This window comes from Elephas maximus, chromosome 3, assembly GCF_024166365.1.
Source record: "Elephas maximus indicus isolate mEleMax1 chromosome 3, mEleMax1 primary haplotype, whole genome shotgun sequence".
Classification (NCBI taxonomy): Eukaryota; Metazoa; Chordata; class Mammalia; order Proboscidea; family Elephantidae; genus Elephas; species Elephas maximus.
In genome coordinates this window covers 45,822,359-45,846,797 of record NC_064821.1, presented here as the reverse complement: position 1 = coordinate 45,846,797, position 24,439 = coordinate 45,822,359, and the positions used below count along the sequence as shown (strand labels likewise).

The 24,439-nt window shown below is 45.0% G+C and overlaps 1 protein-coding gene across 1 annotated transcript in view; it reads left to right on the top strand.

The window, feature by feature from the left end:
* Window positions 1-24,292, top strand: part of DNAJC11 (DnaJ heat shock protein family (Hsp40) member C11) — a 77,942-nt gene extending 53,650 nt beyond the window's left edge. The window contains exons 5-16 of the mRNA XM_049877780.1: window positions 1,520-1,648; window positions 2,650-2,772; window positions 3,781-3,854; window positions 6,781-6,970; window positions 7,582-7,667; window positions 8,066-8,182; window positions 17,278-17,433; window positions 18,451-18,520; window positions 19,527-19,584; window positions 19,725-19,867; window positions 20,615-20,744; window positions 22,614-24,292. Coding sequence (XP_049733737.1) covers window positions 1,520-1,648; window positions 2,650-2,772; window positions 3,781-3,854; window positions 6,781-6,970; window positions 7,582-7,667; window positions 8,066-8,182; window positions 17,278-17,433; window positions 18,451-18,520; window positions 19,527-19,584; window positions 19,725-19,867; window positions 20,615-20,744; window positions 22,614-22,639 — 1,302 coding nt within the window. The 3' untranslated portion in view covers window positions 22,640-24,292. The remainder of the gene's footprint in view (window positions 1-1,519; window positions 1,649-2,649; window positions 2,773-3,780; window positions 3,855-6,780; window positions 6,971-7,581; window positions 7,668-8,065; window positions 8,183-17,277; window positions 17,434-18,450; window positions 18,521-19,526; window positions 19,585-19,724; window positions 19,868-20,614; window positions 20,745-22,613) is intronic.
* The last annotated feature ends 147 nt before the right edge of the window (window positions 24,293-24,439 follow it).

The following is a 24,439-nucleotide window of genomic DNA, read 5'->3' as shown; positions in this document are numbered from 1 at the left end:
GACATGGTGCCCAGCTACCACTACTTACCGTTCTAATCAGGGCCACATATCTGGACCTTGATAGAATGGGAAGAAAATGTGGAACAGAACCTCAAATGCCTTAAAAAAAAATCAGACTTCTGAACTGGTTGAGACTGTAGGACTCCCTGGGACTATTGCCCTGAGATACTCTTCAGACCTTGAACCGAAACTAGCCCCTGAGGTCACCTTGTAGCTAAATAGAAAATTGGCTCAAAAAATAACGAATATCAACTCTAAGTGCTGTGCTCCTTTTGAAAATCACTTATATGAAACCAGGTGGTCAATAATTGCTTTAAAACAAGGATGAGAATATAAGGGGGCAGGGAAACTAGATTAATGGAAACGGAACAACCAGGACAGAAATAATGAGAATATTCACGCATTGTAAAGAGTATAACCAATGTCACTGGACAACTTGTGTAGAATTGTTGAATGGTAACCTAAACTGCTGTATAAACCTTCGCTGAAAACACAATAAAATATTATTTAAAAAAAGAAACGAAAGACAAACCCCCAAGCTACTCTTGAGGTGATAGAAATGTTCTGTTTCTTGACTTCAGAGGTAGTTTCACAAGTGTATACATCTGTCCAAACTCATTGAGTTGTACACTTCAAGTGGGTGAGTGTGTTATATGTAAACTAAACTTCCCACAAAGTCGTTTTAAAAAGTGGGTCGTAGAGAATTTAATGAAAATGTGGGTATGTGTGGTCATGTTTTCACGTATTGGTTTAAGATACATGCCCATTTGAAAAGTCTTTGGAATATAAGAAAATGATAAATGTGATTGCTTGAGTAAAGAGCATTTTATTGGTCAGCAAAATTTCAGTTTACCATTTCTTGAGAGAATAGGGTATTCTGTTTCCCATAACTTAATTCTCAAATTAATTTTAGAAGGTGGAGCAATTTTTAAATCCCCTGCTTGTTTGTAATTTTGTTTTGTTTGCACTTCTGTATCTTTAGAGTTTGGGTTTTTTTTTTTTTTTTCTGTTTTTAAAGAGTTATAGGGTAGCTTTGTGGTGTGAGCATTTTTAGAGAAAAATGTTGCATCCATGTAGATAGTTTCTAGGTGGCTGTGTGCATTTGTGGGTGAAATCCAGAGAGGATCTGCTTAGAGTCATGACATGGATCCCCTCGCTCCTGAAAATCGGGTCGCGTAGATTTCTTTTTCTCACTTGTCTTTGGCGTGTCATTCCCCTGTAGAAATGACTGGTTCCCTGCGTCAAAGGGGCCTTTCTAGCTTTGAGACTACGGTGCTCTGCAGCTTGGCTTCGAACTGTGACTCTCATGCTTTGTGGCTTCATCACGGAATGCTTTGTGGCTTCATCACGGAATGCTTTGTGGCTTCATCACGGAATGTCCTACCTGAGCCCGGTGAACCATGAAGTCAGATGCCTTGTGTAATTACGCAATGATGGCTTTTTAACCGTAGTATTTATTATTGTCTTGCACTGTACACATACCGCCCCTTCATGCTGACTGCTTGCTTTTCTCCCCCAGGGAACCATCAGCGTTGGAGTAGATGCCACTGACCTTTTTGATCGTTATGAGGAGGAATATGAAGATGTCTCAGGAAGTGGCTTTCCGCAGATTGAAATTAACAAAATGCACATCTCCCAGTCCATCGAGGTAACGTACACAAACACCTCTCTGAGTCCATCGAATGGAGTTAATGAGGCACAGCCCACCAGCAGCTGGAACGAGGGAGCCTGCTCGGGTTTCTCATCTTTATTTATCAAAGGATGCAATTAGCAACTTAAAAGAAAAGAAAGAAAGAAAATGAGGTCACTGACTGGTTTGTTGCTGCTTTCTGATACGATAGCCAACATGAGGGCGGGGACGGGGCGGGGTGCGAGGAGCAGGGGGGCACTTAGCTCCCAGGTTCCACAAGTGCTAATGGTCTAGGAGAAGTAGAAGCCCAAGGTCATGGTGATTTTGGGAGGGAACGAAGAGCTATGTGGATAATTGTAGGTAGTGCTTTTAGTTTTAAGCCCACTCTGTTGTGTGCTGAAAAGCTGTAGCATCTCTGCTTCCTGAGCCCTGGCATCACCAAAATGTCATCTTTCTGCCCATTAGTTGGCTGTGGGGATGTCAGGCCATTCTGCTGAGTGTCACAGTACATCTCTGCCTCCTCCGCTCATGTATTTGTTCTCAAATATATCAAGTAGAACATGGAGTCCTAATTTGGGGACACTTGCCTGCCTCTTGCAGCTCCCAGAGTCAGCTAATACAGCCGCAGCAAGGTCTTCCATCCCTTCACTCGCCCTGGATGCCAGCAAGGTCTGGAGAGGCCCAGACATCCCACAGTGGGGAGACACCTGGCAGAGTCCCTGGGCATCTAATGCCATTGGGGGCACTCAGACCCAGCATTTAGCCCCATAATTTCCCTCTGTTTTTTTGAAGTTTTCCCACAAAACTTTTATAAAACATACTGCTTTAGCAGCCACATGCAGTTCAGATGAGCAAAATGAGAGAAAAATAAAGCAGTTCAGGCAATTAGGCGTCCCTGCACTCTTCTGAACTGTGGAGTCGTCTGTTGGGCCTTGTACTGACGATGCATTTATTAGACTACTATTGTTGGAGCTCTTGTTGCTTTGATCCATTTATTACCAGCAGATACCGTTTTCTAGGCACCCTTGACGGCTACAGACACAGCCATTCTCTCTGGAAACCTCTCGACCCAGAATGGGAATGGAGGGGGCTCCATTAACTTTGCGCTCCGACGGGTCACTTCTGCCAAGGGGTGGGGAGAGGTAAGCATGCTCCCTGGCAGAGCTGTGTCGTCATTCCTTGTAAAGCCTGGTTCTGAATACTTAGACTCTAAGAGCTAGCCCACAAAATGATGAGGGCAGCCACATCAATGTGTAACAGGACTCTAAGGGCCAAACTTCCATAAACTAACTGACCCCAAGAAAAAATATTCCTCATATCTGATGAGTCCTCTCAGCCTGCCATACAATTTGAGGTTAGGATGGGAACACAAGATTTCCCTTGAAACCCTAACTTTCAGAAAGCCAACCTCGAGAAACTCTTGTCTGTTGCCTTTAAGCAAAAGCCTGTGAGCTGAGCCCTTTCCCTGCACAACCCCAAGGCTGGGGCAGGTTTCTGCATTCTGGTCCAGTGACTGGTGGTCATTCAGCCAGCTCTGCCAAGCACGTTGAGCTGGGTCAAATTAACTTTGAAGCATTGCCTTGAAAGTCACCCAGCCTAGTAAATGAGGCAGCCAAGCTGGCTGCAGACCCCAAGGCTGCACGCATGCAGAACTGCTGATGGACTTCAGCACCAGACCCCAGAGAGCCATCTCCAGTCACCTGTGAGACCGGCAGCTGGGGAAGCAAAGCAGAATGGAAATGCAGTGAAGCCAGCGTGCCTGACCGCAGCCAGCCCTCTGCCTATGGCAGTTCTTCTGCAGGGCGGGGCCCGGGCGCCAGAGCCTCCTTTTCTGGCCGGAGCCCTGAGTGGGCAGCCAGGGGTGCCCCAGGCTGGGAGAGTGGAGTGGGCGAGCAGTGTTTTCTGTGGAGGGGCTCCTTTCTGAGACCTGCATCACTGAATCCTGGGCTTCCTTTACATTTGTAGAAATAGGCAGCTCCTCTAGGCAAGGGTTAAGATGAGATACGAAGGATCCTCCCCTCCCTCCCCCGACTTAAAGAGTCTGGCCAGGCCAGTGGCATTGAATTAAACCAGGCACAGACCTGGGGCCTGGGTTGCTGCTGTGAAGTGAAAACACCATTAATACTGTCTCTTTTTCTTTTTCCAAACAGTTAGAATTTGGAGCTGGAGATCTACAGGGGCCTTTATTCGGTCTAAAGCTCTTCCGTAATCTCACGCCAAGATGGTAAATATGAGAGAGAGATCCACTCTGATAGTTGGTTGATTTAGGAGAGCGGGACTCCGTGTGTTATGTTCGTCAAGGTGGTTTTAGTTACAGGCTCTACCTTACCAGGTCACTGTGTACCCTGAGGGCAGACCTGCAGCTGGCAGGAAGCTGGGGCACGGGGAGGGTATGCACAGGATAGGAGGGGATCTGGAGTCCTGTGCCTCCCCTGGGCCAGGCTCCCACCTCTGACCCACAGTTTCCTCATCGTGGGGCAGACACTCCTGTCCTGCTTGTCTCACGGTGACCAGGAGGACCACGAGGGAAAGTGTCTTCATGGGGAAGTTGGTTATCGGTGCTCGGATATTGCTTGACTTATAAATCATTTCTTTGTCCCAGAGAATGTGGCCTTCTGTTTTAAGTTCTTAAAAAGGGACCTATGTAAAGCATGAAGCAACTTGTCCTACTGCATGATGATCCGATACACTGGGGCTTTGAACCCCGCAGCCTCTGCGTCCCTCCACCTTGGCTCCTGTAGTGATGTCACGCTCCCAGAACTGCACCACTGTCCGTTCTAGAACATAGAGACATCCTTATTCCCCATTACAGGGTTCTGTGTGAGCTCAGACAAAAGAATTAGGTGGACGGTAAAATAAAACCTCTTTCTTCTGGGGAAAAAAAAAATGTAGCTAGCAGAGTCCTGGGATGGGGTATATGTTGGAGAAAAAAATGATTTCCTTTCCAATTGAACAGACGCCTGTATGTCTGGCAGGCTTTGCAAGGTGGGACAGACCCGCCCCTGCCCTCCAGGCTCATAGTTCTGTCCATAAGACATGGAGTGGTAAGCAAAGGCAAGTCCACAGGCCACCCGACATAAGGAGAGTAAGGTGACTATTGTCAGGGAAAACGCAGGAGGACCAGGACACCCATTTGGGAGGCTTCTGAAGGACAGGTGAAGATAGGCTTGTAAAGGTTTTTCTGGGCAGAGGACACAAGATGGGCAGGTGCGCTATAGACATCCCTGGTGTCGGTGTGATCACCTGGGCGCTGGCAAGAACACAGCTTCTCAAGGCCTTGCTTAGGGGCCTGGACCCAGTAGGTCTAGGAATGGGACAGAGATTTAAACTTCTAACAAGAAATTGAGATGATATAATATAAAGTGGTATTTTCTGATCTTGTCTGCTTAGACTTGTCACCTCTGATGCTAACAGAACAGGTCCCCTGCACCTGCCCTACTAACCGCATCAGGCCTGTGAGTGAGAGGCCTGGGATCTGGAGTTGTTCTATCAAGCATCCCAAGTGACTGATAAGATCGGTCACGTTTAGGAGACACTTTGTTCTTGTTGAGCCTTATAAAGTGTCTGTCCATTGAGAGTCACCATGGGTCTCGGGCTTTTGCAGGTTGGGAGGTTGAACTTGTCATGGTACATTATCAGACTTGTGAACGCAGATCTATGGACAAGGGGGATGCTTTGTAAACAAGAATGCCAGTTTAATAACTTAGCGTAGCCAGACTAGGTGTGTCTGCTATTCAGAGCTCTATATCTCTACAGTCAAGTGATTTTCAGCCAAACTGGTGATCAGAAGGTTGCTTGGTGAGCATAGGATCAGTGCCGGGGGGAGGCAGGCAGCCCGGTGGGATGGTTCGTTCAGGCAGCATTACCGTGGTATTTTTGGTCCACTGACCACCATGTCGATCTCCCCACCTGAGGCAAGGCTTCTGTCTTTGAACAGTGCCAGATAAAAAATACTAAATCTTCGTTTATAATAAAACAGGGATCTCATTGTTTATATTTTGATCTTTTAAATTATACCCTGCCGTGTGACCTTGAAATTCTAGAGGTGACTTTGATCTCTTCTGCCTGCCTGCCTCCCCTGACCCCAGTGTGCCTTAAGCAAAGAAAGGTAGCAGGTATGAGATAAATGAGAGAAATCGTTGAGTTGGGAGCCCTGTGGAGAGGAAGGGGTTTGGCCTTAATTCATTTGGTCGTGGGATGCTCCTGGAGGTCTGCGACTAAAGGCGTGATAATGATCAAAAGTTTTCTTTTCTTTTTTTCTTTTTTTAACGAAAAAACCATCTCCCCCAGAGCCTAGAAAGGAGGGAAAGAGGCAGAACTGCCTGGCACTGGGGCAAGTTAGTTAATGCTGGCTACCTATTTACCTTTCAACACCAGAAGTAGAGTGTAATATTGAAATGAAGTACGTTTCCCTTTTTAACCAGAAGGTGGTGCTGCACTCCCTTGGAAACAGACTTGAGATGCCTTCACAGGGAGCTGGTTTGCTGTCCTAGCTTTTCAAGGCACTCAGTCAATAGTACCCAGCCGGACAATTGGCAGGGTTTTTTGTTGCTGTTTTTTTAAGATGTACTGATGTCTCAGTCTCCACCCAGAAATTCTGATCTAATAGGTCCGGGGGTGGGCTCTGGTGAGTGGTTCTCAAACTGCTGCACGTTAGAATCCCCTAGTGAACTTCGAAAATGCGAGCCCACGTAAACCCCCAGACTCATTAAATCGCAGTGCCTGGGGGTGGGAGTCAGTATTTTTTAGGTTACCTGGGTGATTCCAGTAGGAGGCAAAGTTTGGGAACCACTGCCCTGGGCCATTCTTTTAAAACCCTCCCTGATGGTTCTGATGTGCGACAGGCTTGGATCCAGGGGCTCAGGAAGCTTACGTTCAGGTGCCTCTGGTTCTAGCTAATGTTAGCTAGTTGTTAGCTGGGAAGGGGGTGACGGATGCAGATTACTAGCAGGGAGGCTCACTGGAGGGGTTCGGCACTATCGCCATCTGTGGTTGGGGACCGGGGGGACCCCTGCCTTTGCTTTCCGGGAGCTGACGCAGCCATTAACAGAAGTGACAGCAGGTCCTGAGCCTGGCTGAGAAGACAGTTTGGCCAGGAACAGCTGAGAGCCAGGTGTCACCCAAGACCCTTTATCTGTGTGCCCCTCTAGCTTTGTTACGACAAACTGTGCCCTGCAGTTCTCATCCCGGGGAATCCGGCCTGGCCTCACCACCGTCCTCGCGCGGAACCTGGACAAGAACACTGTGGGCTATCTACAATGGCGATGGGGGATCCAGTCAGCCATGAATACAAGCATCGTCCGGGACACCAAGACTAGCCACTTCACTGTGGCCCTGCAGGTGAGGACGGCACTCACCGGGAGAGTCCCTAGCACTCTGTGTCCCCTGTCAGTCCTGCACTCACTGAGGACAGCATGCCCAGGGTGATCTGTTGGAAGCTTGTGCGTTCATTGAACGTTGAGACGCAGTCAGTCTCGGGCTCCCGTGGCATTCTGATGCCCCTGAAGCAACATGCCATTGTCACACCTTCCAACTGGGAAGGTGGTAAAGGGAACTCCAAAGCAGAATCATGCTCTCAGACACCATGGAGGCTGGGCCACTGCTGTAAATGAGTGAGGGGGCCGGGCTAGCTGGTGAATGGGAGCCCCAGCCTACTCAGACGGACAGCTGCTGCCAGCCGTGCCTACCACCTCCACGTAGGAACATCAGTTCAGTGTACAAAATTTTCTTTGTCATGAGAATTTAGAAAGCCGGACTTCTATGTAAAATCTCCCAGTTTTTAAATATTGGCTATTGATCAATGTTTTACACAATTGGTGAGCCTGCCAGATTGTGGCCCTGCCTTAAAGACACGTCTGAGGTAGACACAGCCCTAGGGGGAGGGCAGCTGCCCACATCCCAGAGAGGCCAGAGTATTGGCCATGCACTCTGCCTACCCACTGTCTCCTCAGCTTGGAATCCCGCACTCCTTTGCACTGATCAGCTATCAGCACAAGTTCCAGGATGACGACCAGACTCGGGTGAAGGGATCCCTGAAGTAAGTCCTGGCCTGGCTCACATGGACACACGCTGGGCTCATGTATCTCTCTTCAAGTAGAGCCATTTGGTGTAAGATGCCTTCTCATGTTAATCTCTTTGCTTGTGTGACGTTTCTTGAGTGCCTCCCATTGCCTGGCAGTGGGGATTTAATTACTACACGGTTGCAGTCCTTGAGGAGCTCAAAGGCTAATGGAAGCCCTGCCCCAAGGGTGTCCCAACTTCGCTCTGTTAGCTGACTGAGAGCATCAGTCATGAATCTAATCCTCCCTATGGGTGGCGGGAAGGAAAGGATGGAAACTCAGCCTGTGTGGTTAAGTGGCAGTTGCCCATGGTAAATGAGAGGGGTAAAGACATTGAGGAGCCTTCCCCTACCTCACTGCCTGTCTGCTCTCACAGGGCGGGCTTCTTTGGGACAGTGGTGGAGTACGGAGCCGAGAGGAAGATCTCCAGGCATAGTGTGTTAGGTGCTGCTGTTAGCGTTGGCGTCCCACAGGGTGTTTCTCTCAAAGTCAAGTAAGTTGAACTGGGATCTTTTTGACCAAGAATACCTGGCAACTTCTGACTCAGCTGGGCTTAACCTAAGTGAAGGCTGAAGTAGCCTTTGCTTTGTAATTTTGTTCCTTAAGCTGTAGTTGCCTCTGTCTTTTGTGTGTAAGTAAATGTCCAGGAGTGTGCAGAAGCCCCGCATGCAGTCACTGAGGAAGCCAGAGCTTCTGCTGGCATGTCTGCCAGCCCCCCTGTGTCTCTGACATGCCCTCTGCCTTCCCTGGCATCACTGCAGACAGCCCTACTGCCAGCCTCTCCACTCACGCCCCAGGTGCTCACCCCTCTCACGTGCTTATATCCCACATCAGAGATTGTTTCCATCAGTACACAGACCCTTCCTCACCTCCTAGCCCCTCTCTCCTTTCCTTTAGAGCTTTATTCTTCAAGAGCTATTTCCTCCTTCCTATTTCTGTCTTTCAGTTCTCTCTCAACCTACTCCAGTCAGGTTTCTCCCCCAGCCCTCCCCAGAAACTGCTTTCCTCAGGGTTGTCAGTGAGGCCTACTCCCACACACTGCAGGTCCGGAGGGTAATGCTTAGTCACCATCTTGCTTGATCTCCACAGCGTTTGACTTGATTGACCATTCCTTTCTGCCTTTCTTCACGGATTCCAAGGCACCACTCTCTTGGCTCTGGCTTTATCTTCCTGGCTGATTGCTGCGTGTCTCCCAGGCGTCTAAATGGAGGCATGCTGTAGGGTTCGACGCTTTTTTTCCAGCTTTCTGCTTTAAATGTGCCCATGTACAGACGAGGTCCAGCTGGGACCTCTCCCATAAGTCTCCACCTAGAATATCCAGCTTCCTCTTCAAAACTCTATTCGCATCTCTAATTACATCTCAAACGTCACATATCCAAAATAGAACTCCTGACCCTCCCTCAGAAACACATACACAATCTTTCTCCAACTCAGTAAATGAAAGCTCCATCTTTCTCTGTCCAAAAACCTCCACGTTATCCTTGATCACACTGCCACACTCCAAATCTAATAGAGCTAAGAATCATTTCAGCTCTGCTCTGACAGTAGATCCTGAATCTGACCTTTTCCCACGACCTCACTGTGCCTTTCATCTGAACTACTACAGTATCCTAACTGATCTCTACCCTTTGGCTATACCTTTGACCACTTGAAAGTCTGTTCTCCACACTTCCTTTTAAGGCGAAAGTCAGTTTATGTTGCCTTTCTTCTTAAAGCCCTCTAGTGACTCCTCCAATTCCAGGCAAAAGCCAAAGTCCTTGAAGGACTTGGGACCTACAAGGCCCTCCATGATCTAGCCTTCTGACCTCATCTTCCTTTTTTTTTTTTTATGTAATTTTTATTGTGCTTTAAGTGAAAATTTACAAATCAAGTGAGTCTCTCACACAAAAACCCATATATACCTTGCTACACACTCCCAGTTACTCTCCCCCTAATGAGACAGTCTGCTCTCTCCCTCCACTCTCTCTTTTCGTGTCCGTTTCGCCAGCTTCTAACCCCCTCCACCCTCCCACCTCCCCTCCAGGCAGGAGATGCCAATATAGTCTCAAGTGTCCACCTGATCCAAGAAGCTCACTCCTCACCAGCACCCCTCTCGAACCCATTGTCCAGTCCAATCCATGTCTGAAGAGTTGGCTTCAGGAATGGTTCCTGTCCTGGGCCAACAGAAGGTCTGGGGGCCATGACCGCCAGAGTCCTTCTACTCTCAGTCAGACCATTAAATCTGGTCTTAAGACCTCATCTTCCTTTGTCTGCCCCATGCTCTCTCCACTCCAGCCATGCTGCCCTCCTTGCTGTTCCTCTGCCTTGAAAAACTCTTCCCCGAGGTAACTGTATGGTTTGTTCCTTCACTCCCTTCAGACCTCTGCTCAGATGTCCAATAATTGCAGTAACCACCCCTGATCACCCTAAAAAGCATAGTAATAACCCCTTACCTCACCCCAGGCAGTCCTTTTCCTGTTTATCCTCTTTATTATTCTCCATTGCACCAATCTTCATACAGGGACTGTGTCTATTCTACTCTTTATTGTACTCCCAGAGCCTAGAACACAGCCTGATACTTAAGAGGAACTGAGTAAAAGCAAGTAAATCACACCTCACTTTTGGAGATCAGAGACAACGCAGATTACCAAGATTGGAGCTGGCACCCACCATCTTTCCTCTCACATAAGATTTGGGACTACTTGAGAGTTAATAAAGGACTTAAAAGACAGGTGTCAGGGTTCCTATGTTTTAATCCTTTTTTTTTTTTTTTTTCCGAAATTGGAACCACTAGCAAGGCACATCAGTTCTCTGTCATTTGGTTTCTGATTTTAAAACACTTCCTTCATGCAGACATTGCATGACATTATTTGAATTGAATTCATATCCCACGAATGCCACTCTGCTTCTTTGGAAAGAAACATTTTCATTTCAGCCAAGTTTTCTGTGTCAATATAGTTAAGTTGTCCACCAACTGAATTGGTAGGTAAACTGAAGGTTTGCCAGAGGCCCCAGAGTTTTTGCTGGCTTTTCTCTTATATCTGGTTTATATGATGAATTACATTAATTTTTAAATGTTAAACCAACCTTACATTCCTGAGAAAACTCCACTTGATCATGATCCGTAGTCCTTTTCATATATTGCTTGGTTTGATTTGCTAATATCTTACTTAGGATTTTTGTATCTATGTTTATAAGGGATGTTGGTCTGTGATTTTTTTTTTTTATTATTATGTATTTGTCAGGTTTTGGAACGAGAGTTATGCCAGCCTCATAAATTAGGTGGAAAATGTTTCTTCCTCCTCAATTTTCTGAAACAATGTGTGTAAGATTTGTGTTATTTCTCCCTTTTGTTTGATAGAATTCACCTGTGAAATCATCTGAGCCTGAATTTTCTTTATAGGAAGATTTTTGATAATGAATTCAATTTCTTTAATAAATCTAGGGCTTTTCTGATTTTCCATTTCATGTCAGTTTCTCAAGGAATTTGTCCGTTTCTTCTATGTGTCAAATTTGTTAGCATAAAGTTACTCATAATATCCCCTTATCCTTTTAATGTTTATAGGCTTGATCCCTCTTTTCATTCCTAATATTGATAATTTGTATTTTTTCTGTGTTTTCCTTAATCTAGCTAGGGTACTTTTCTAAGAACCAATTTTTGGCTTTGTTAATTTTCTCTGTTTTCTATTTCATTGATTTCTGATTCTTATTATTTCCTTATTTTCGTTTTCCTTGCTCTTCTTTTTCTATCTTCTAAAGGTTATTGATTTGAGACCTTTCTTCATTTCTAATGTAACCATTTAAGGCTATAAATTTCCGTTTAAGCACTGCTTACTACATACACCCCAGAAATTTTGATGTGTTGTATTTTTATTATTCAGTTCTGTTGATTTCTAATTTAATTCCATTTTGGTCAGAGAATGTATTCTGTATGATTCCAGTGTTTTTAAATATATGGAGACTTGTTTCATGGCCCAACATATAATCTACTTCGGTGAATGTATCAGGTGTACCTGCAAAGAATGTGTGTTCTGCAATTATTGGGGATGGTGTTCTATAAATATCAGTTAGGTCAAGGTGATTGAGAGCATTCAGATCTTCTATGATTTTACTGATTGGGTAGAGGGGGGTTGTCAGTTGTTGAGGAAGGAGTGTTAAAATATCCAACTATAATTGTGTTAAAAAGCTAAGATGTCACCTTGAGGACTAAGGTGCACCTGACCCAAGTCATGGTATTTTCAGTTGCCTCATATGCATTCGAAAACTGGGCACTGAATAAGGAAGACTGAAGAAGAATTGATGCCTTTGAACTATGGTGTTGGCAAAGAATATTGACTATACCATGGACTGTCAGGAAAACGAATAAATCTGTCTTGGAAGAAGTACAACCAGAATGCTACTTCGAAGCAAGGATGGCGAGACTTCGTCTCACATGCTCTGGATAATTGTTTAAGAATGGTATGGAGGTGGGGTCTGACCTCCTCTAACTTCACAAGTAGGGGGGAGAATCAAGATCAACAGCCCAAGGCTGATTCCTGTTAGGTGAAGGTTAGTCATCCTCCTCTCTCCGCCATCTTTACCATTCTGACACTAGCCGTCCCTCCTGCAGCACTCGTTACTTCTCTGCTGGGTTCAGTAATTCATTGCAATGGCCACACAAAATGCATAGACAATACTCACAAGTATGGGGTTTATTAGGGAAGTAAAAGGTTACAGTTCAGGTTCAGGAATGCTCAGAATACAGTTCTTCCATCAGGACAGCCTCTTCTTAGTGGTGCTCACAGGTACACCTCTCTCTAGTGCTCAGGCGAGTATTACAAAGCTCTTTTAGCTCTGCCTGTAAGTCACCTGAAGCATCCCACTCGCCAGTAAGCCTCTGCCCAAAGGCGCTAAACTTTAGCTCTTTAGCTCTTTAGCCTCCTGCCAGAAGGCACTCAGCTTTCTCAATTCGGTGGGCTGGGAAGCCCACAACACCATCTCCTGCCTGTCTCCTGGTTCTGCACGCTGTCTCTCTCTCCGTGTGTCTGTGTGTGTCTGTGTATGTATGTATCTGTCTCTCGGTTTCCTGGAGCTTCTCAACACAGGGATCCCAGGTCTGCTCTTGGCTCTTCTTCCTTGATGGTGGTGAGATCTCTCCGTTCCACCTCTGGGATGGCTAATTTTAAGCCTAGCAGGATAGTGAAACTGACCAATCCCTTCACTGGGGTTCCATAGACCTTATTTGCATTGTCCTACCCCTACACAGGTGCCATGAACTTCATTTGCCTTATTAGCAAGCTATCCAGTCCCGTTGGTGTACCACAATTACCTTATTTGTACAGCCCCACCCAATCATTTGGGCGGGAGCTACAAGACCACGGCAAGAAAGGCCATATAAAAGGAATCCATTGCATGGCAGACATGTTATTAGGAGGGACCAGTCCCTGGAGAAGAACATCATGCTTGGTAAAGTAACATGTCAGCAGAAAAAGAGGAAGATCCTCAATGAGATGGATTGACACAGTGACTAGAACAATGGGCTCAAACACAGTAGCGATTGTGAGGATGGCACAGGACCAGGCAGTGTTTCATTCTGTTGTACATGGGGTCGTTATGAGTTGGAACCAACTCGGTAGCACCTAACAACAACAACTTTATTTGTCCCTTTGTCAATTTTTGCTTCATATGTTTTGAACCTGTTACTAGACATGAATACATTTTTAATTTTTATAGTTTCCTGATGAGTTGACCCTGTTATCATTATGAAATGTCCCTCTTTATCTCTGATAATACTCTTTGTCTTGAAGTCTTCTTTATCTGATACTAATATAGCTACTTTAGCCTTCTTAAGCATAATAATAGTGTAATTTATCTTTTTCCGTCCATTTATATTCAACCTATCTGTTTATAGTGTGTCTCTCAAAGACAGCATGTAGTTGGATCTTGCCTTTCCATTCTTAAAATCTATTCTAACAATCTCCGCTTTTTAATTGAAATATTTAGTCCATTAATATTTAACGTAATTATTGATACAGTTGAATTTTGGCCTGCCATTGTATTATTTGTTTTCTCTTTGTCTCTTCTGATTTTTGTTCCTTTAACCCTACTCTTCTGCCTTGTTTAGTATTAACTGAGTATTTTTAAAATTCCATTTTAGTCTGTTAGCTATATCTCTTCACATTATATTTTTTAGTGATTGTTTTAGTGATTATAATACACATTCTTAACCTTTCATAGTCTACTTAGAGTTAGTACTGTATTGTTACCTCATGTAAAATGAAAGAACCTCCAAAACGTACAGGTCCATTTACCCACTCCCGTGTCCTTTATGCTGTAGTTGTCATATGATCTCATCTATGTATATCAGAGTCTCCATAATACAATATTAAAATTTTGACTTGAAATAGTTGTTTGTATTTTAAAGAAATTAAGGACAGAAAAAGTCTTTTATGTTTACCTATATTTTTACTATTTCCAGTGTCTTTATTCCTTACTAAGAATGGAGTTTTCATCTGGTATTATTTTGTTTGGCCGGAAGAACTTTCTTTAGCTTTTCTTACAGTGTAGGTCTGCCAGTAACAAATTCCTAGTATTCTTTAACCAGAAAATGCCTTTAATGTGCCTTTATTCTGCTTGTATAGTTCATTAGTTTATTATATTTCATACACATAATATCATTTTTGTATTTTGGTATATATATTGACCTAAAACAGTTTAGTTCTGGGAATTCCTACTCCAGAGCTAAGCTGTTATCATTGCTGTAATTTTAAAGTCAAGTTTATTGAGGTATAATTTACACAAAGTAAAATGTCCTTTTTAGCTACAGTTTTGTGAGTTTTGATACTCACATACAGTCATGTAACCACCACCAAAATCAAGATGACTTCTATCATCCCAGAAAAATTCCTCCATGCTACTTTGTTGTGGTCAGCCCCCCCTCACCCCATTACTTAGGTCCTGGCAACCACTGATCTGTTTTCTTTCCCTGTATTTTTGCCTTTTCCAGAATCTCATATAAATGGGATCATATAGTATGTAGCCTTTTGAGTCTGGCTTCTTCAACTAAGGAGCCATGATGACACAGTAGTTAAGAGCTACAGCTGCTAACCAAAAGGTTGCCGGTTCAAATCCTATAGGGTTGCTATGAGTCAGAGTCGACTAATGGCAATGGGCTTGGATTTTGGTTTTCTTTAACTGAGGATGATGCATTTGAGATTCTTCCATATTGTTGCTTGAATCAGTAGTTTGTTCCTTTTTATTGCTGAGTAGTATTCCATAGTACAGGTGTACCATGATTTGTTTTTCTGTTTACCTGTCGAAGGACATTTCAGTTGTTTCCAGTTTTTGGTGATTACAAATAATCACCATATAAACATTCACATACAGGTTTTATGTGAACATAAGTTTTCATTTCTCTTAGGTAAATACCTAGGAGTGGAATTGCTGGGTCATATGGTAAGTGTGTGTTCAACTTTATCAGAAACTGCCAAACTGTCTTCCAGCAGTTGTTTTATTTTACATTCTCACCAGCAGCTTATGAGAATTCTTTTTGCTTCATATCCTCACCAACCCTTGGTATAGTTTTTTTGTTTGTTTGTTTTCTTCACTATTTTAGTAGGTATATATAGGTGTATCTCATTGTGGTTTTGATTTGTATTTCCCTAACATCTAGTGATGTTGAACATCTTTTCATGTGCTTATCTGCCATTCATATATGTTCTTTAGTGAAGCATCTATTCATACCTTTTATCTATTTTATTATGGGGTTGTTTGATTTCTTTTGAGTTTTGATTGTTCTCTATAAATTCTGGAATTACTTTTATTCTCAAAGAATATTTTCACTAGATATAGAATTCAGGGTTAACAGGTCATTTTTTATTTTTCTTTCATCATTCAAATGATGCTGTCCCACTGCCTTTTGGCCTCTATTGTTTCTGATGAGGAGTCAATAGTCATTTGAATCATTTTTCCCATGTATGTAATGTGTCTTTATTTTTCCTTGCTGCTCAAGATTTTCTATTTTTGTTTTTCAGCCGTTTGACTATGATGGACCTAGATATAGTTTTTGTTATATTTTAAACTTCCTGCATCTGTAAATTTATGTCCTACATCGAATTAGGAATTTTTAAACCATAAATTTTTCAAATATCTTTTTCTGCTCCATTCTCTTTCCTCTCTGGGTCTGTCATTAACATATGGCAGACCTTTTGATGTTGTCCCACAGGTTTATGAGGTTCTGTCCATTTGTCATCAGTCCTTTTTCTCTTTGTTCTTCATATTAGATCATTTTGATTGATCTATCTTCAAGCTCACTAACTCTTCTCTCATCTCAGTCTGCTCTTAAACCCATCCAATGACTACTTCATATTTCAGTTCTAGAATTTCTATTTGATTCTTTTTATAGTTTTAATTTCTCAGCTGAGATTTCATATCTTTTCATTCATACAAGTATGTTTTCCTTTCCATAATTCTAATAAAAAAAAAATTCTAATAGCTGCTTTAAAATCCATATCTGCTATTTCCAGCATCTAGATCATCTTGGGGTTGGTCTCTGATTATCTTTTTCTCTTGAATATGAGTTATGTTTTCCTGTTTCCTTGTATGTAGAATAGTTAGGGATTTTATTCTGGATATTATGAATGACACATTGTGAAGACTATATTCTGTTATGTTTCTCTAAAGAGTATTTATTTTTCATTTTAGAAAGTTAAACTCAAAATTGCAAACCCTGACTTACCTGTGTTGGGCAGTAGCCAAAAATCTAAGTACAATTATTTTAGCTGTGGCTCGGCTACTTGATACATCAGGGATCTGCTGGAGATCTGTGCCACATTTCTACACAAAATTTCAGGCTCCCCATCTCTGGTTCTCTTTTATGGGGACCCCCAACATTCCAGCTGCTTTGGTTGCCCCAAACTCTGAGCTCTCATTCTTCAGTCTAGTAGCACTACAGGTTTCTTTCCAAGTTTTAGCCACATCACACATACCAGCCGGGTCTTACCTTCAGGCTAAAGGCTATAAAAAATCTAACAACAACCAAAAAACAAAACAGGAAGCTCCCCAGTGCCATTCCATTCCACTAAGTTTCAGCTCTTAGCATCAGCCTGCTTTTAGTTGCTATTCAGTACTTTAAAGTGTGTTTTATGTGTGCCGCAGAGTTTAGTTTTCTGTGAGATGACTGGTCCAATAGGAGCTACTCAGCTGTTACTGAAACCTCCCCGATTTGCTAACCTTTAGTCTTTATAAACTTCTTTCAAATTGAGAGCTGAGATGTGACTAGGATACCTGTCTCCAGGATACCTGGGGGAGGAGTATTCATTCCTGTCCTCTGAGGCCTGTGGCTAACACAGGTGTGGGACACTTTTTACCCTGGTAATGCTTTAGCTCCGTTGCTTTGCTTTTGAGGTCAGCAGTTAGCCGGACCTTTCTTCTGTCACATAAGTCAAACCCGGCAGCTCAGCTTTGGAATAGGAAACCGGCGAGTAAATTATGAAATACGGAGACTTCTGGGGTTCCTTTTCACTAGTGTTCTGTGTGTCTGAGAAGTTAGTCCTCCTGTGGCTGAAACCGCCCCCCCCCCCCATTACTCTTCCAAAACCTGACTTGTCTTGTTTTCTTCTTACTTTTCAGATTAAACAGAGCCAGTCAGACTTACTTCTTCCCGATCCATTTGACAGATCAGCTTCTCCCCAGTGCTGTGTTCTACGCCACCGTGGGGCCTCTGGTAGTCTACTTCGCTATGCATCGTCTGATCATCAAACCATATCTCAGGGCTCAGAAAGAAAAGTGAGTTTACAGTATGTCATGGGAAAATCACTGAACAGCTCAGCCTCCGCTGTCAGGAAAATTAGATTAATTAATGCAGATATGTGCTTGGCATGGTGTCTGTCCCATAAGTGCTTCGTAAGTGTTAAGCACTTAATAAAACTATTATTATCATTTGTAGTGGTACTACTGTTGCCCTCTCATTCACAACCCTCCTCCTTTCAGTTGGTTTAAAAACTGTTGAGATTATACCATGACCACAAGAGATTTAAAAGTCTTCCTTTATCTTATTCTAACAAACAATTTCTTTTCCTGGCACTGAATTCAAAGAGGAATGAGTTCTAGGTTCTTATATAAGTGGCATGCATTAACTGTTGTCGTGGAACTCGTTGGAATGTAAATTATTTTGCAGTTTCTCATAGATAATCCATTGGGGCATGACATTAAACTCCTAGTGAGGGCACTTCTACAGAAAACTGAGAGGTGGTTCAGATTTGTTACTTTATAATGATCTAATTTGATAAAGCATTATACTTAGACAATCTAGGAGAATGGAATGATTCTTGTTTTCAGGGTCCCAATTTCCAAGGAGGCTTGAAGCATGGAACAAAGAATGTAATGGGGTCATGTCCTTTGACCCTATGCTTTGCTAAAGGAAAATATTTTTATTATCTAAACTGTTATTAATTGTTCCCACCAAACATGTTATATAATAATCCTGGCAAGTTGGTTGAGTCTCATCTTCTACTCAGACCTCCCACTTCCCTGAGATTCTTACCAGGTGGAGTTATTTTCCAGAGAGAGGACCATGGGCTTCAGGAGGCAGGAGAGAGCCATCTAGGAACAAAGTAGAGCCACACAGGCCTGTGACTAACAGATTTGCTTGAGCTTGTCTTGGAAGTATTTGTGAAAGCTGTAGAACTAGAAACCCTCTCAGATCACAGACTGTTTGCTGGGCTCAGGGCCAGCGAGGGGGCTCTGTTGACTCACTGCTGTGTAACACCCGCTAATGTGTGGCTTGTGTTTCCCTTGCGCAAGGGAGTTGGAAAAGCAGAGGGAAAGCACAGCCACGGACATTCTGCAAAAGAAACAAGAGGCAGAAGCTGCCGTAAGTGCTATATAAACGCCACCCCGGGAGTGCTTTTGATGCTCTGTCCTCTCTGTGAGTTTTCCTTACTGCCGTGAGGCAGACCTGAGAATGCAGTGATGGCTCCTCTTTTCCTGCCAGTTCCTATTTCTAAGACTGGGGCTGCATGGAGAATGCTTCATACTCTGCATATTGGTCTCAAGGACATGGTCCCAGACTTCTTCCCCAACAACCTTGTTGTTCATTTTAGGACATATATTGCTTATGGGCTGCAAGACTGGGACCTTTGGTCCCTGTCCTGAATGTTACATACACTAACCCTCAGAAGGCATAACAAGGCATTTTTAAAAGCTGTGGGCATTGTCCTCCCTTTCCGTTAAGTGGATCGATTCCCTTTTATGAGTCTTACGGGAATGGCGCTATCCTAGAGAAATGGCAGAGTACCTGTCAGTTCTTCGTGGGCAGAACGGCTGAGGTGCAGATGCGTACAGCATCCAGGCAGGTGACCCAACGCGTGACATGGCCACGTGTGCAGCCTAGAGAGCCCATGCCCATGAGGGGGACAGTGCAGCTCTGCCAAGCAGACTGGGGCCTGGGAGAACAGGCCCTTTTTGCAAAAGGAGCTAAGAATCCAGCTTCTTGTGTGGACCCTCCTTATTTTTAGTGTTGACAGCACAGTATTTTTTTACTGGGTCAGTAAGGCCTGCCTGCCTCTGACGACCCACTGGAAGGAGCTGAGGTGCTATCATCACTCCCACTGGGCTCAGGGCTTCGGGGGTGGAGGAGGTTGTGCCATCGCTGGAGCTGCTTACTCTAGGACTTGGTTCCAAAGTGGGCTAGTTCCAGGGCCGAGCTCTCTGGGCCGCCTCCTCCTCCTTTTCCTCACAGAATCCTGAGCAGGTGTCCTGGACAGGGGCCCCAGACTTGTCAGTTCATGTACGACACAGACCCCATGTCCCTGGCCCTCTGGATAAAGAGGTGGGACCTACTGAGGGCCCTGACGGTAGTCGTTCTTGTTCTTTGGCAGGTTCGGTTGATGCAGGAATCTGTCCGAAGAATAATTGAGGCAGAAGAGTCCAGAATGGGTGAGTAGGCAGGCCCTCTCTTGGGACAGGATCAGGGAGGCACTCGGGGTTTCACAGGAGCCTACAGCTCCTGCAGCCAAGCTTAGTAAAGACATGCCCTATAGAGGCCAACTCTGGCCCTGACAGAGATTGTCCTTCAGGGCTCATCATCCTGAATGCCTGGTATGGGAAGTTTGTTAACGACAAGAGCAGGAAGAACGAGAAGGTCAAGGTGATTGACGTGACTGTGCCCCTGCAGTGCCTGGTGAAGGACTCCAAGCTTATCCTCACAGAAGCTTCCAAGGTACAGTGATGCCAGCCACGGCATGCCTTGTGATTAGAAGACTGGGAAAGGGAAGATGGGCAGTTTGAGGAAAAAATTCCATCTGGCAAGTACAGCCTGGTCCCTGAAACAGCTGTCCACTTTGCTGCATTGGGGTCCTTCACGTGGCATGCATTCACTGCCTGGGGTGCAGCCCAGAATTCGACTAATAACATCACTGGAATATTTCTTTCATTCCTTCATTGATTCATTCAGCCAGCTAGTCAGCACGTATCTATCGAGTGCCTAATACGTGCTGGGCCTTTTTTGGGTACAGCCACAAACAAAACAGACATCCTGAACATTCTGTTTCTTACTTGCCTGCTCCAGAAAGAGCGTGAAGTCACTTGGAGCATATGTGTGACTCACTGCTGGAGGCCTGGGCATGGATGAACGAAAATGCAGGTTAACTCGGGCCAGACAACGCCAGGCTCCCAAGGACGTCCCCTAGTGTCTCTGTCTTGGCCGGGCTTTTGTTGTGATAGAGCTTTCTTTGGCCTGGGGGAAGAGGCCTATATTGAGAGGGAAGTCTAGGACTAAATATGCAACTTTTTTGAAATTCTCATGTATTTTCATTCGAGCTCTAAAGCTTGCATCCGTCATGAGCAGCTCCAGAGGGAAAAGTCAGGCTGCTTCCAGATGCACCTTAAGGCAGAAACAGAGACTGTCATGGTCGTGTTTCAAATGGCTGTCTCCTCAGTCTTTAGAATCACAATCTCTGTGTTCCAGGCTGGGCTGCCAGGGTTCTATGACCCGTGTGTGGGTGAGGAGAAGAATCTGAAAGTGCTCTACCAGTTCCGGGGTGTTCTGCACCAAGTGATGGCGCTGGACAGCGAGGCCCTGAGGATACCAAAGCAGTGTGAGTGGCTGCCCCTCACAGGCCCACCAGAGGTGGGGGTGTCAGAGCAGCTGCCCAGCATGTGGGATACCAGCCACCTGTGCCCCTCTCTGCTACTCCCTAAGGAGCAGGGATGTCAGTTAGGCTTTGGCATTGCAGTTTGCTCAGAGCCGTGATCTTATGCTCTAAGGAGGGGGCTTTGTCCCATTCAGGCGTGGATTTGAGTGAGCTCTTTCCTTGGAAATTGCAGCTTGGGTGCCTGGGAATAAAAGCCATGTTCCTCCTGTTCCAGAACCCATTGGCTCTTGGCAGCTGGTGGTGTGTTCAGCCAAGGCCCAGGTAGCCTCTTGTCTGTGTGCTGGCTGAGCCCCCCAAGAAGAAAGAGGGAATGGGAACAGTTGCTTTTTGACACCAAGTTTATCTTTTTTTTTTTTTTTTTGAACATTTTATGATATTTTAGGTGAAACTTCACACAGCACATTAGTTTCCCATTCAGTTTTTATACAGTTTGTTCCGTGACATTGGTTGCTATGCCTACAATCTACCCTTTTCCACTGTCTTCCCCATCTTCATCCCTCCAGTTTCCCTGCCCCTCCTTGCCTTCTCATCTTTGCTTTTGGGCAAATGTTGCCCATTTGGTCTCATTTATTGATTGTTCTAAGGAGCATATTCTTCACAGGTGTTACTGTTTATTTTATAGGCCGATCTATTATTTGGACCTCAGGGAATGGCTTAAGTTCCAGGTTAAAAGGGTGTTTTAATAGTTTCAGGGATTCCTTCAGTCTCTATTATTCCAGTAAGTCTGGTCTTTTTTATGAATTTGAGTTTTGTTCTACATTTTTCTCCCATCCTAACTGGGACCTTCTGTTGTATCCATGGTCTGAGCTGTTGTTAGTGGTAGCTGGGCACCATCTAGTTCTTCTGGTCTTAGGCTAGAGGAGGCTGTGGTTGTTGTAGGCCATTAGTCTTTTGGACCAGTTTCTTCCTTGAGCCTTTGGCTTCCTATACTCTCCTTTGCTCCAGACAGGAAGAGACCAATCGTTGTATTTTAGATGGCTCCTCACAAGCTTTTAAGATCCCAGATGGTACTCACCAAACTGGGATGTAGAGCATTATCTTTATGAACTATGTTATGCCACTTGAGCTACATGTCCCCCGAGACTATAGTCCTTAGCCTTCAAGCCCAGTAACTCAGTCCCATGAGATATTTGGATATGTCTAGAAAGCTTCCCTAACTGTGCCGCCTATGTACTGTATTATATAAATGAATATACATGCAGCATATACAAATAGATATATACGGTTACCCACAACTATACCCATATATGCACAAGCATGCACTCCCATATGTCGTCCCCTCCCACATCTATATAGCACACGTATCTACCTATGTAACCACACACAGATTTTAGGTTCCTATTACTGTTGTTGCAGAATTATATATGATATAGTCATTACTGTAGTTCTTTATTCTTATGTGCCTCTCAGTGTCATTTGCCTTGGTCACATTGTGCCGACTTCCCCTATATTGTGTATTGCCTTTCTCTTCACCAGAAATTACACATCTACCCTGGTGGCGTAGTGGTTAAGAGTTCAGCTGCTAACCAAAAGGTCAGCAGGTTCAATGTACCAGGTGCTCCTTGGAAACCCTATAGGGCAGTTCTACTCTGTCCTATAGGGTTGCTGTGAGTTGGAATTGACTTGATGGCAACGGGTTTGGTTTTTTGGTTTTTATAATCCAAGAAGTGATTCTCCCTCCTTGCCCTTTCCATTCCTGTCAAAGATCAGCTGTCCATAGCTGGATGAATTTACTTCTGGGTTCTGAATTCTGTCCCATTGGTCTATGTGTCTGTCATCGTACCAGTACTAAGTTTGTGTTTTCTTTTACAGCTCACAGGATTGATACAGATGGATAAACTACTTGATAAACCAGATTAAAAAGAGGCTGCAAAAAATCTTGTCCTGGGAGTCTACAAATTTGGAAGCAGGGAAAAACCCCAAACATCAGATGTTTTTATTTTGTATTATTTCTGTAAACAGTGGTACTGTATCAGTTATGTGCGGGGACAGGCAGACACCCCAGCTCTCCCGGGTACTGCAGGAAGAGCTTAGGCAGCCCCATGTGAACCAGAACCGCTGCACAGCCTGTGTCTGTTGTCCCAAGGATCATGTTCCTGGAGGGAGGGACCCCGGACTCTTCTGGTCCCCACCAAGCTCCTCAGTGTGTGCTGACTGCCGCCTGCCACCAGTAGTTCTCGTTCTGTTTTGAGGTGTTCATGGAGCGTCCCACCCTCAACGCTTAGGACTGTGAACTACTTTTCCTAAAACCCAAACTGAACATGGAAGGGCAAAAGGAAGGAAGGAGTTTCCCACACTGAGGCCTCCAGGACCAAGTGAGCCTCTACTCGGCCGGCTTCCTCAACACCACCTCTCGCTGTTGAAATGTTACTGAGTTAATCTGGAGAGCATTCTGGGATTATATTCTTTCCCTCTGAGAACATCTGGGTTTAGAAATTGGTCTCTTTCCTCCTGCTCCCAGAACATCTCAGAGCGACCATTCCAACTGCCCGTGGCCTGGAACAGTGGTGCAACCCCCAGTCCCAGGGCCTACCCCCGTCCCAGGTCCCTTCTTTCCAGAAGTCACCAAAGTCCTCTGGTGGGAAAAGGCCCGAAGGCCAGTGGCTGCAAGCTACACTTCTCTACCCTGCACACAGCTGAGCAGGACCTGCCCGTACCCACCCAGATCTACAATACAGGGTTCCAGTGGAGAGGCTCACAAGGAAAAAGCGGAGCATTAGGTTGTAGGGAGTTAAAGACCAGGGCTTCAGACATGTGCCAAACTCTGAGGAGGGAGAACACAAGGAAGGCTGCCTGGGTGTGAGGGAGGTGTGGAGCCCGGCTCCCTCCTGCCCTGCGCCTGTCCCAGGCTTGAGCACCCAGCAGATGGCACTGCTGCTCCCCACACACCTCATTGCAGCTGTCTCCTTGCCTTCTGGGGTGTGGCTCTGGTCCCAAGACCCTTTCTTCTCTTGCCTGTTCTACTGGCACAGCATTCTTTAGGAGCCGAGATGCCCCTATTCAGCCAGCTCTGATAACTGACGCGAACAACTGCCCACTGAGCTGGGGGATCTGCTGTCCCAGCCATAACTGGCAGGATCGCTGGGCTCCTGGGAGAGCCCAGCTTCCTGGAATGACCCAGGCACGGGAGCGTAAGGCTGCTGGGCAGTGGCTGACTGCTGGTCCTGGCTAGTTGACCGGCCACTCCCCTACAGCCATGGCAAAAATCCGGCTCCATTCACCTGGCACTGGTACCAATCATTGCCGACAACCCCCTCCCTCAAATTCTTAAACGTAGTTCAGGTTGTATAATCGCCATTTAAACAAACAAACCTCTCTAACCTGAACCCTAAACGTGAATCGTGCAATAAACCTTGTGTTAAACGGATCGCTCTATGGAAGCAGCCCCATGTGGCAGGTGGTTCTTCCAAGCACCGAATTTTCTTCATTTTGTTTGAAGTTGATTGTACAAAAGGCACTCTCGCACCATAATAAACCTTTCCAGAAAGCGGGGGATCGCACTTTGTGATGTTACCTGTGTTTTTTACAAGTGAGCTCCCACAACACACCCAGCCGACCCTCACCCCTCCTGCCCCCACCCCCATACCCTCAGGCCTCATTCCCATCCTTTCTTTTTTCCTGTTTGAACCACATTTTAA